Source organism: Ostrea edulis, chromosome 7, assembly GCF_947568905.1.
Source record: "Ostrea edulis chromosome 7, xbOstEdul1.1, whole genome shotgun sequence".
NCBI lineage: Eukaryota > Metazoa > Mollusca > Bivalvia > Ostreida > Ostreidae > Ostrea > Ostrea edulis.
This window is the reverse complement of record NC_079170.1, coordinates 28286661-28299865: the sequence shown is the minus strand read 5'-3', so window position 1 is coordinate 28299865 and position 13205 is coordinate 28286661. Positions and strand designations below refer to the sequence as shown.

Genomic DNA, 13205 nt, shown 5'->3' with positions numbered 1-13205 from the left:
CGGGTATTTGTATCATTATTTCACTACAAAAACACTTGCATTGAATTTTATATTAAAATGGTACAAACGTTCAGAATAAGGCATTCAAGTAAAAGAAAAAATGTGGTGGAATTTTGTTTTTACTTTAAAGAACCAAGTAACACACCAATAGTTGCAATACAAAATGCCCATTTTTTTCAAAGGGGGCATAAAAATAACAAGAGGCCCATGGGCCTAGAATCGCTCTTCTGATACATTGTAGAACTGGCAAAAATTCTCACTAACCAAGATTCATCAATTAACAAAGTTTGATGATGTTAAGTCAAATAGTACCTGAAAATTTAAATGTAACTGTCCAAAAGTAGGTCACAGTGACCTACTTTTGGTCGACACACTGAAGATTCAAGATGCATCAACTGACAAGTCAAATAGTATTCAAATATAGCCGTCAAATTCCAAAAGAAGGCCACAGTGACCTACTTTTTGGTCAACACACTCCAAAGACTCAAGATGCATCAACTGATAATTGAAGTCAAATAGTATCTGAAAAATTCAGATATAAACGTCAAATTTCAAAAGTAGGTCACAGTGACCTACTTTTTGGTCGACACACTCTGAAGACTCAAGACCCATCAACTGACAAAGTTTGATGATTGTAAGTCAAATAGTATCTGAAATATTCAAATATAGCCGTCAAAATCCAAAAATAGGTCACGGTGACCTACTTTTTAGTCAACACACTCTGAAGACTCAACATGCATCAACTGACAAAGTTTGATAATTGTAAGTCAAATAGTATCTGAAATATTAAAGGGACTGACTCACGATTTTCCCCAAAATTTTGTTTTTCACTTTTAATGACCAGAGTCTACTGTCTATAATGTGTTCAAATGATTTCACATAAAAAATTAAGGTTATACATTATCACAGAAGCTCATTTTAGAGAGTTCATTATTTGTTTTGTAAACAAAGATTGCGGTATGTTATTGTTTAAGAAATTTTCAGAAGAAATGGATATCAATCTAAGTTTATTATTATCATACATGCCAACTTTCCCCGATTTGTGCGGGATTCTCCCGATTTGAAGCAGTTGAAAATGCAAATCCCGATATCCCGATCTGGATTGCAAAAATGCCCCGAAATCCCGATTTTCTAAAAAATATCTCCCATTTTACGACAACAAACCCCCATTTCCAACCGGAATTTGAAATCCCGCGCCATTTCTGAACTGGCCAATCAGAAATCGGGACAATAGTCAGCCATTGCTGTTTACCTGTGTCGCATGATATCGGGGTGGTGTAATTTACCTGGTCTGCCTGTGTCGGGGTGCTTATTGGACACTGCTAAGCATGTTTTGATAGTAATCAATCGGGAAGACGGATTTCAAATTGACATATCCTTTAAACGAACGTGAATGACAATGATGATAGTGTCACCACCAAACAATCGAACATTCCCGATTTTTTCCTCTCGCTGACAGCATCCAAAATATGCAATAAGGTACGTCAAATATATTTTTTTCCAACTATAATAATAATATAGGCTATCCGAATCTATCTGTCTATAGCGATGCATTATATAGTGTAGTATTCAATAGACTTTGTGATGCGTAATTCGCACAAGTCTACTGAATTTTATATTAGCAAGTAGCCTTAATTTACAAGTAAAAGCGTATATTTTGATGTGTTTTTTCCTGGTAATTATTTCAGATGTCATGGGTGCAAAGGTTTGTTCGCAAACTTCATAGCAGGGCAGATCACTCCTTTTCTGGTTGCAATGCAGATTGTTCCACCAGACTCTGCAAGCCCATGTTTACAGAAAAGCAAGATCGCCTTTGTAGACGTACTTAAATGCATGTGCTTTAATTAAAATTTTGATATATAGACCAGCCAATGTTTATATGGTGTAAAAGGATGCAACTTTAAATATAATTTGATAATATGTATGTGACTTGTTGGAGAGGATTTTTTTTACGCTGAAAAGATGATTTTAATAAAATATTTATGTATATCTTTCAAAATGTTTTTTTGTTTTTGTATTTTTTTTTATTATATAGTTTTGTTAAAGTTAATGGCCAAACATACTTGATGTTGTGTTAATATATGATACATATACAATGATTAGATTGATATTTTATTTGAAAGACAAATATTTATTTTCATGGTAAAATGTCGTGAATTTTGAGCTTTGAAAAAAGGTCGTCACGCGCAAAATCCCCCATGGGGATTTTTAAAAGTTGGCATGAATGTATTATATCTTTCACATTTCAAGCATTCTTCGGGTAAAATGTGTCATCTAAAGTTAAAATTTGTGATTATGCAAAATTAAGATGCTTTATGCAACAAAATTGATATTTCACTGATTTGTTTGTTTACATAAAAAGACTCGAGTCTTTGTTTACATAACACAGATTTAAGGCTAAAATATTGCTTTTATTCTTGCATTCAGTAGGTCAAAATATTGGCTGACAACATTAAATGAGTTCTATTTTTAATGTTTCACATCAAAAATAAAAAATATTTTGTTCAAAAATCGTGATCCAGTCCCTTTAAAATATAGTCGTCAAATTCCAAAAGTAGGTCACGATGACCTACTTTTTGGTCAACAAAATATGAAGACTCAAGATGCATCAACTGACAAAGTTTGATGATCCTAGCTTTCATAGTGTCCAAAATATGCATCTAAAATTGAAAATGTGAAATTTGAATGTATGCAAAATTCAAAAGTAAGTCACTGTGACCTACTTTTTTTATAAATATGTTTCGAGGCCTCTAGACGCATCAACTTACAAGGTTTGATGATTCTAAACCTCTCGGTATCTGAAATAACAACCTAAAATGTATTCATAAATGATTAGGCATAAAATTCAGAAAGTAGGTCATGGTGACATACTTTTCACATGACATGAAGCACTTTAAGGTCCCATGATCCATCAACTGACAACTTTTGATGATCATAGGCTCAAAAGTGTCAACGATATGCATCAAAATCCATTTAATAATAATTACCTGCGAAATTCAAAAAGTAGGACACCATGACCTACTTTGAGACAACATGATATTAGGTCCTAAGATGCTTCAACTGACAAAATTTGATGATCCTAATCCTTATACTAAGCAAAATATCAAAGTTTTAACAAAACAAAATTTAAGGTCTTTGAAGTGCCCTAGGATGATCCCTTGATCAATTTTTTTATCTACAACCTATCCTCATCCTTATGCATAAGTTTGGTGATAATTTGCCTAGTGGTTCTTGAGAAGATTTTTTAGCAACCACTACTTTTGTTTGCATTTTCCTAATTATCTCCCCTTGTTAAAGGGTCACAACCCTAGTTTTAGTGCAAATAAAAGCCCTTGGGCCAAGGATACCCTGTGACAAATTTGACAAAAATTGGCCAAGGGGTTCTTGAGATATAGCCCTTTTCCCAAAAAGTTGACGCACACCGCACACCAGACATATGGCCATATGATTAGCTCTTTGAGCCTTCGGCTCAGAAGAGCTAAAAATGCACTTACAATCAGAACCTTATTATCTCAAACTTCAAGATATCCAAGAGTTTCATATATTGAGGATAAAATATACATATAGAAAATGTAGTTGGGTATATCCAATCCACTTCAACACATTCATAGTATTCAAGATATCAACGTTCGAGATACAAAAGTTCAACTGTGCAGTGACACAAGTCTTACATGTACACCCAACCTTCATTGAATGTTGTTATTACTGTACAGTTTTATTAATCCTAGGAAATTTTCCATTAATTTAGGACATTTGTACGCTCATTTTGTCAATTGTTTAGATGCATACAATGTTCAGGATTAGGATTTTTCTTTATTTCCCAATGTTGAGGGTACTTATCTAACTTGTGTGCGTATCATGCACAATTCTCTACGACGAAGATTATTTATCAATCCAGAAAAATTATATTGACCTTGGTTACATATCAGCACTTTGATCTGCAGGTGTATCATATGGTAACTCAAAGAATTGCTTTATACATAAACCTGATCACTCCTCTGTAAAATATAGGTCAAACCCAAAACCTAAACCAAAATTTGAAATACATTTCTATATATGCATCAGACAAGAAATGTTTAATCCAGGTATATAAATAGACATACTCAAAGAATTTTAACCTGTAGTTAATACTTTTTTTTCAGATCTCTAGATATAGGCCTTTACCATAAAAAAAAACATGACATAGATTTTGAGACTACAGTAAATTTGGAATACAAATAGATCTGAAATATCCTTACCTATTACATTAAGAGGTAGCTGCACTTTGACTACAAATCTTTTCTTCGCCATAAAATTCATTCTTCGGATCGAATCCTTTGCTGTCCTTTTGAAGACCTTGACATTGGGCTTGTTTGACCCCAAGACCCTGTAAAACGACACCTGTACGCAATTCTGGTTAGGATCCTCCCCTACACGGAACGGTCTAGCAATCACTGAACCTTAAAAAGTCACAAAACATATAATGCAACTACAGATACTACCATCCTACACATTTCAAATTCTATGACAAGCATATAGAGGTCATTCAATGATATCAAGGTCATTCAATGATATCAGGAATCTACAAATAACAATTCTAAAATCAAGCTATGCTTGTGTTTTGTAACAAGTTTGAACACACTTTTTATATAAATGGGTAGCACAAAATACTAGAATGTTTCAAGTTCACATCTTTCAGAGATGCCAAAATAAAATAGTTACGTCAGGATGTGTATATTTGTAGTAATGAATGGTTTTCTCACGCTTTTTTGTCCAAACTTACCTGGACAATTTTTCTTGTGGCCTCCCTCTCGCCAATGACGAATTTGACACGATTTCCCACAGTACATAGTCACATGACAAGCCCCACAACGCTTCAGACCTTCTGTCGGGATCTGTTTACACTGCACACACGTGGCATCTGCAAGTTCAATATCAATAGAATCCTTCAATATTAATAGAATCCTTGCTTGGATTGGGAAGTTCCACTGAGGGGACAAGACTAGCATTAGGCTCATCCTAGACTGCGAATCTTGTTCCAGAGGTGGAATTTTCCAATCCCACATGAGGATTTTTTTTTCTTACAAATTTTAGCGCATTATTTCGGGAGCTAATTTGAAAAGATTTAAAATCATCATTTGAACTTAAATGCAAGAACTAATTAGACAGTCAGAAAGAGCGTACTCAAAATGTGCAAACTAAAATTCACAAAGCTTTTTAAACACTGCAGAAAGCTACATCAAATCAAAATTTAAAGAAAACATTACAAAATATTTTACATCAAGTTATGTAAATCATAGAAAAGATATGACGTCATAATCAATGACGTAGCAGTGTAATGCATAAATATTTCACATGGCTGTCTCATATGGTAATTTTGGTCCCACACTGATGATAATGTGAGATTACAATCCCTATTACAATAGAGTGACATCCAAGTTGGTATGGACAAGTTGAAGGTTGTAGGCTCCTTCTGCTACCTCGGAGACATGCTTTCCACAGCTGGTGGCTGTGACCTTGCAGCCACTACGCGTGTGAAGACTGCCCTGAAAAAAGCCACCTGTCGTATAAGACCCGTGCATGGTCGAGTGTATAACACCTGTGTATGGAGCGCTATGCTCCATGCCAGTGAGACCTGGGCACTGACCAAGCCAAATCTTCATCGCCTACTACGCAATGACAGGGCCATGATAAGACAGATCTGTAACATCAAGCCTGAAGATATGGCCACTGTAAGTTCAACTGAATTGCTGGGGCGGCTTGGCATCGACAACCTCGACCTCATCTTAAGGGAAAGGAGACTCCGCTGGTATGGCCACGTTGTCAGATCCAGCAGTGCAGTCAAGTGCGCTTTAAATATACAAGTTTCTGGGAGACGTATAGTTGGTCGGCCAATGCTATCTTGGAGAAAGTTGACGGAGAAAGATCGTAGAGAATGGAAGCTCTCAACTGCCGACCCTCAAGACCGGAAAGAATGGCAATCTGAGGCGAGATCTGCCATGCGTGCAGCCTGACAGATACCTGGAAGGGGGCCCACTAGTGTGGACACTACCCATGATACTGCATGGAAATAAAAAGGAACCGACAACAACAACAAACATTCTACCTCGGTTATTGCAAAGATCAAGGGAATGGAGCAGTCCTTATTCTTCAATAAACCATCATACATAGTAACTGATTATGAGAAAATTGAAACACAGCTCGCTTACACTCCATGTTTTGTTAATTAATACAAACATAAAGTCGATAACTGATAATTCAATTTTATAATCATAAAAATTAACCAATAAACACTTGACTTTTAAAGATCTAGCGACGTTATTGGCCAAAATTGGCCGCGCTTCAAAAACCGATCATATTTTGCAGGTAGAAAGGTGATATTTTTCTCGTTCCATTCATATATAACATGTACCATTTACTTGTTGCTGATATTGAGAAAAGAACGTTACAATATTGCATTGTTAACTCTGACGCTATCTTCCGACGGTCACTTTTTCGGAACGACGTCATCAACCTTATAGGATTTACAGTCCCCTGATTCTTTTAGAATATTTTTCTAAAAGTTACAATTTTAACTTTTTATATAAAAATACTCATTGAGATCAAAGACTATTGAAAACTGGCATGCTATGGAAAATACATTATTCATTTACATGTAACTTTATCGTGGTCAAAGACATTTTGCGGAAGCATCTTGAGTTAATTAGAGTGAGGAAAATAATGCGTGTATTTGTCAAAAATTGTTGAGTAGAACGCAATCATATTTTCGAAGGTGCTGATGTCCTCCTATTCAAATGAAATATGGAAAATAAAATGGCTCTTGAATTTTCTTTTTCCTGTATTTTTTTTTCTTTTCTTTTGGTCATAAATATAAACACTTAAATTACTTGTTATGCCATGTACACCAAGGACTATATAACAGGTCTGCTTACATGTGTATGCAATATACATGTTACAGTACATACGAATAAAATATGCTGTGGGTATTTACAAAATATATTGAATAAAGTGTGGTAAATGTACATGTACTTATGTTGCATGAATGGGATATCATTTTCTTGGGTACAGTAAAACACATCAAGTAATATGCATGTAACTTCGGATGGTATATTTCATATAGCAAATGTATTCAAAAACTTCACAAAAATGCGTCCGTGTTTATATCTTTACATTCCCCTAAATGGTCAACAAAGAGTAGTTCCAACTCTCTCTCTCTCTCTCTCTCTCTTTCCATATAGTGTTCATCTTTGATAAATGAAAATTACATCAGTCAGTGGGCATGTCATTGTATGTATTCAGTCTAATTCTAGAACGGACTCTGGGAAGTTGTTTGAGTACATGTATAGACAATGTGGTATATTTAACTGCTTTTCCCAGGCACTTATTTTCATATGCGAATAAGGATATATTGAGTGAACACCCCCCCCCCCCCCCCCCCATATTCTTGATAGTAGTATTGAAAATGAGAAAAAATAGGCTTAAAATTATGAATTGAACCATGTAAGAAAACTGCTTTTTAAAAAAACCCGCACAAACACGTCAATATTATTAGCAAAAAGTTTTATCCATTATATTTGATATATTTGTATTAAAGATAGTTTAGAATTTATCGAAAAAAGTAACAGACATCCCAACTATCTCACTCTGGAGATATAACGTATCAGTACCCATTTTTGCCAAAAATGAGCGAATTTTGGTCCGAATTTTGTAAAAAGAAAATAAATTCGAGTTATTAAAGGTCTATGCGTGTCTTTGATTTTATTTTTTTTTTTAATTTATTCTTAAATAATCTTATTTTGAAAAGACAGGACGTCCAAACATATTCCCGTGACCCTTAAAAACAAAAGTAGAATAATTTCCATTCATCATGCGGTGGATTTTTGATCCGCCTCCGTGACTCGAGAGGCAGACATCATCTGCATTTATTAGGTGCAGATTTTTATGGCAAACTAGGTAGAGCATTAATTGTTTGACTGGACATACATGTACATGTATTTATTAAATCGCAAAGAAAGTAAAAGTTTATGAGGTTAAATGATGGAACAGTTTGCTTCAGTTCTATAACATGCAAAATATTGACTTTGCGTAACGAAAACGGCCGATTTCCGCATTCATTCTTTTTTAAAATTCATATTGTTTGCAGCCAACAACCGACACCATATTGATAATGAAAGAAGAATATTAATGGATAATTAAACACGCAAAATATAAATCTGGTTGTTGCATGCAAAAGTATTATTATTTTTCAGTTCTATAACATGCAAAATATTGACTTTGCATATCGAAAATAGCCGATTTCTGCATTCATTCTTTTTTAAAATTCATATTGTTTGCAGTCAACAACCGACACCATATTGATAATGAAAGAAGAATATTAATGGATAATTAAACATGCAAAATATAAATATGGTTGTTGCATGCAAAAGTATTTCTTTTTGCTAAAGTTTATTCATAATTTAATTATTTCAAATCAACAGATTCCGCTAAACAGCTCATCTTTAGCGTATATTCATGACATCATAATAAAATATTACATCATTTTCATGTAGGTGGGATTAGAAGACCATCCTAGTTGTGTAAATAAAAAGAATAATTAAGTATAGTATGAAAGTTGAAAAAATGAAAAAAAACTCGGCGGTATATAGCCAATAACGTCCCTTGTCCTTTTCAAATCCATAAATGACTGAAGAATATCTGGACATTGACAGTATCGGGACGTAACAACACATTGTACAGTATTTAAATCAAGACACTTACAGTATTTAAATTACGACACATTGCAGTGTATTTAAATTACGACACATTGTACGGTATTTAAATTACGACACATTGTACTGTATTTAAATTACGACACATTGTACTGTATTTAAATTACGACACATTGTACTGTATTTAAATTACGACTAATTGCACCGTTTCTAAATTACGACACATTGTACCGTATATAAATTACGACACATTAATTGCACTGTTTCTAAATTACGACACATTGTACTGTATTTAAAATACGACTAATTGCACTGTTTCTAAATTACGACACATTTAATTGCACTGTTTCTAAATTACGGCACATTGTACTGTATTTAAATTACGATACATTAATTGTACTGTAGTTAAATTACGACACATTGTACTGTATTTAAATTACAACACATTGCACTGTATCTAAATTACGACAAACTGTACTGTATCTAAATTACAACACATTGTACCATATTTAAATTACGACATATTGTACGGTATTTAAATTACGACATATTGTACCGTATTTAAATTACGACACATTGCACCATATTTAAATTATGACACATAGTACCGTATTTGAATTACGATACATTGTACCGTATTTAAATTACAACACATTGTACCGTATTTAAATTACGACACATTGTACCGTATCTAAATTATGACACATTGTATCGTATTTAAATTACGACACATTGTACCGTATCTAAATTACGACACATTGTACTGCATTTAAATTATGACACATTGTACTGTATTTAAATTATGACACATTGCACTGTATTTTAATTACGACACATTGTACCGTATCTAAATTACGACACATTATACCGTATTTAAATTATGACACATTGTACCGTATTTAAATTACGACACATTGTACCGTATCTAAATTACGACACATTGTATCGTATCTAAATTACGACACATTGTACCGTATATAAATTACGACACATCGTACCGTATCTAAATTACAACACATTGTACCGTATCTAAATTACGACACATTGTACTGTATTTAAATTAAGACACATTGTACTGTTTTTAAATTCCGACACACTGTACTGTATTTAAATTATGACACATTCCACTGTATTTAAATTATGACACATTGTACTGTATTTAAATTACGACACATTGTACCGTATATAATTTACGACACATTGTACCACATTTAAATTACGACACATTGTACCGTATTTAAATTATGACACATTGTACTGTATCTAAATTGCTGCTGATATTAAGTGCTGAATGTCTAACTGCTGGTTAAAATTTAGATCTACGACACAGAGTTTTTCAATACTGCCTTAATCTAATGGTGTTAGATATTATCTTAAAATACTGCAGATGATCAAAGATTACTCCCAAACAATCATTTCCACACTTACAATTATAAGCTTTCTCTAGTTTCAAGGTAGAACTGATTTTCGACTCCACAATTTTCCCACAATTCATTTCCTTACCAATGATATCTCGTTTGACATCTGATTGAATCAAGCTCATGTGAAGCATGGATTTAGTCTCATTGTTCCGAGCAAGTTCAAGTGGTGTGGTGCTGTCCTCGTCTTCTTGCTTTGGATCCGCCCCTCGTTCCAATAGCAACTTGATACATTCTGATAATAGTAGAATTGGCCGATGAACAAGAAGCATCAGGTAAACAGACACTATGTCCTAGCTATTTTCTGTGTTAAAAACAATAATGATCAGACTGTAGAGTATTTAAAACTTCAGTTGCTAAAATGAAACTACATCCTATTTTCCATATCAAAAGTCAAAGTGTGCATACAGCAGGTTTCAATGTTATCTGTTGATGGATTTGACATAGACCCTACTTTCTTTTCTTATTCCATGGGATATCTTATTCGACCTATCTAAATCTAAATGCAGAGATCTATTTATAAGTCATGCAGAGGAGATCTGAGCCCCTGAAGGGTTTCACTTTACCTTCAAAATTTCAAAACACCCTAATAAGTTTGTTAGATGTCTGGGTGTGATGAAGATTTCAATATCATTTCCTGTTAAATTAGATCTCGGTCCTGCCTCTATTTGTGCATACAAAATTTTGTAAAATTGACTGCATAGTTTTGGTGGCAGCTGAACAGAAATGTAACAATACAATACATGAACCCGAGTCACTCAGGTGAGCTAAATACAGGTATGATCCCTGCGAACCAGAGTGCACTCAGTATTTTCCTATGCATTTCATTTCTGATCCTCAGAAGATAAAACCATACCCCTGTTTCCCTGCAAAGCGGCCCCATGAAGTGGAGTGGCTCCTGTGTTTGTCTGACGGTTGACGTCTGAATCTTTGCTATGAGCCAGAAGAAACTTTGTCACATCTTTGGAGGGATATCGACCTTCAACATAGAATTTAAACTTTTCCATATGGAATTTTACAAAATAGCAAAAGCTATTGACTAATAATGAAATCAAGCACCAAAATGTCTTGTTCCTTAAACATGCTTTCCATATTACAAAATACATGAATTGTATGTAACTTGAATAAAAGTGGACTTTGTCAAAATAATTTCATCTACATGTAATTTAAGACTGTGTAAGCACATTCTAAACAACAGTATCATTTCCCCTAGTTTTGCTATGACCACAAATCAATAAAGGAACTTCAGTGTTGATTAGTTGAATGATTTGCGAAAATTCATGCTTAATTTAAGATACAATGTCCCTTTGTATATGAAACCCAATTATCCCCTAGAGCTACACATTTTCCAAAAGGAGTTCAACTAAACACAAAAGGAAATTAATAACCCATTTTCTTGTTTGAATCATCTCTCTTGGCTGAGAGGCATTGTACCTATATAGCAACATAACAAGTAAACGTGTAACTAGTGTGAGTACATAACCATGAGGGGCACTGTACCTATATAGCAACATAACAAGTAAACGTGTAACTAATGTTAGTACATAACCATGAGGGGCATTGTACCTATATAGCAACATAACAAGTAAACATGTAACTAGTGTGAGTACATAACCGTGTCATTAACAAAACATCTGAAACACGTCATTTGCAACAACTGCATGTGGACAACTTTTCGCATGTGAAAAAACTGGAAAGCTGGCCATTTAATGAACACACATGAAATACATTGACATGAAAGCAATGTAATACTAGTGCTGTACTTATAGTACTAAATATCATACATTTCAGGAATTTGATGACTGAGGTCACTTGACCTTGATACAAATTTGTCTGTCCTAACACCCTCTTATCATTTCTGAGGATCCCATTATCAGTCCTGCTTCTCAAGTTATATCAGCTTTTACATTCATGGTCAGAGGTCAAGGTCACTGGAGTCCCTTGACTTTGATGCTATAGTTTTTATACCCTGACATTCTCTTCTTATTTCCAAAGACCCCTGGACTCTATGTATCATATGTGTCAAGTTATATGTGTTTGAATTTTGGAATTAATTTTCCCCATAGTTCTATGTTAGACCACATCCCCATTTGATCCCCCTAAAATGTAATCTCGGCCGAGATTCGGCTCAGCTGAATATTTGGACTGACGCGAACAGCAGTGTCACCTAAGTGCACATTAATTGCTAGAACCGACCAAAGCTGAAAGTATATTTCCAGACAGGAATTATGAAGGACTGCTCCGAGATTCGGTGAAGGCGTCAGTCCAAATATTCAGTCGAGCCAAATCTCAACCGAGATTACCAAAAATGTACCATACCCAACTCCAATCAACCTGAAAACAAAAACATTTCTGCACAACTACATGTAGATACATAATGGCCTATCATATCCTTGAGCATTTGATATTTTCATCCATGGGTTATGGAGAACGACTGTGGACATTTTTAGGTGCAAGAAAGAAGAACAATAAGAACCGAGCCAAAACAATAAGTCTCCAAACATCGTTTAGGAGATATAACAACAGAATTACAGAAATCTCAAAGAGGCACATTCAAGTTTACAACCATCTCTATAAAAAAATCATTGGAACAGTTATATCTAGTTTTTCTTTCTTACAAAATCCTCATAATTTGTGTTGATGATTATTATGTACTTAAAACTTGATCACTGGGCTGACAAGATTGAATGTTGACTGGCCACTAGCCCGATGGGCAAGTTCTGCACTAAAATATTTTTTTACAAGCCCTGTAGAGTTATCTCCCCCATTTGGGATTACATAAACAGAACCTGAGGCAAATGTGATGTTTCAAAAAGTCTATTAAATTCAGAAAGTGCAAGGGCAAAAATGCTTATCCATGGATATGGATTTGGTATTATTTTGTCACCCTTTTTTGATTTAAAAAAAAAAAAAAGTACAGTCATGTAATTGTCATTCAAGAGTCTAAAAAAGGGCCTCTGATTTTGCATACCTTCCATGAATTCAGTGATCATACAAGATGCATGTATGGAATTTCTTACAGAATGAGCATTTAGTTTTTCCATAAACTACTTTTGTAAGTTTTACACATGGTGCTGAATACATCCTCATCATCTTTCAC

General features: G+C 34.3%; 1 protein-coding gene across 2 annotated transcripts in view; it reads right to left on the bottom strand.

The window, feature by feature from the left end:
• The window catches only part of LOC125656071 (uncharacterized), a 33121-nt gene that overhangs the window by 1913 nt on the left and 18003 nt on the right, over positions 1–13205 (bottom strand). For both annotated transcript variants that reach the window (XM_048886651.2, XM_048886652.2), the window contains exons 5-8: positions 10962–11084; positions 10191–10340; positions 4763–4900; positions 4239–4439 (exon numbers count right to left, since the gene is read on the bottom strand). In XM_048886651.2, coding sequence (XP_048742608.2) covers positions 4239–4439; positions 4763–4900; positions 10191–10340; positions 10962–11084 — 612 coding nt within the window. The remainder of the gene's footprint in view (positions 1–4238; positions 4440–4762; positions 4901–10190; positions 10341–10961; positions 11085–13205) is intronic.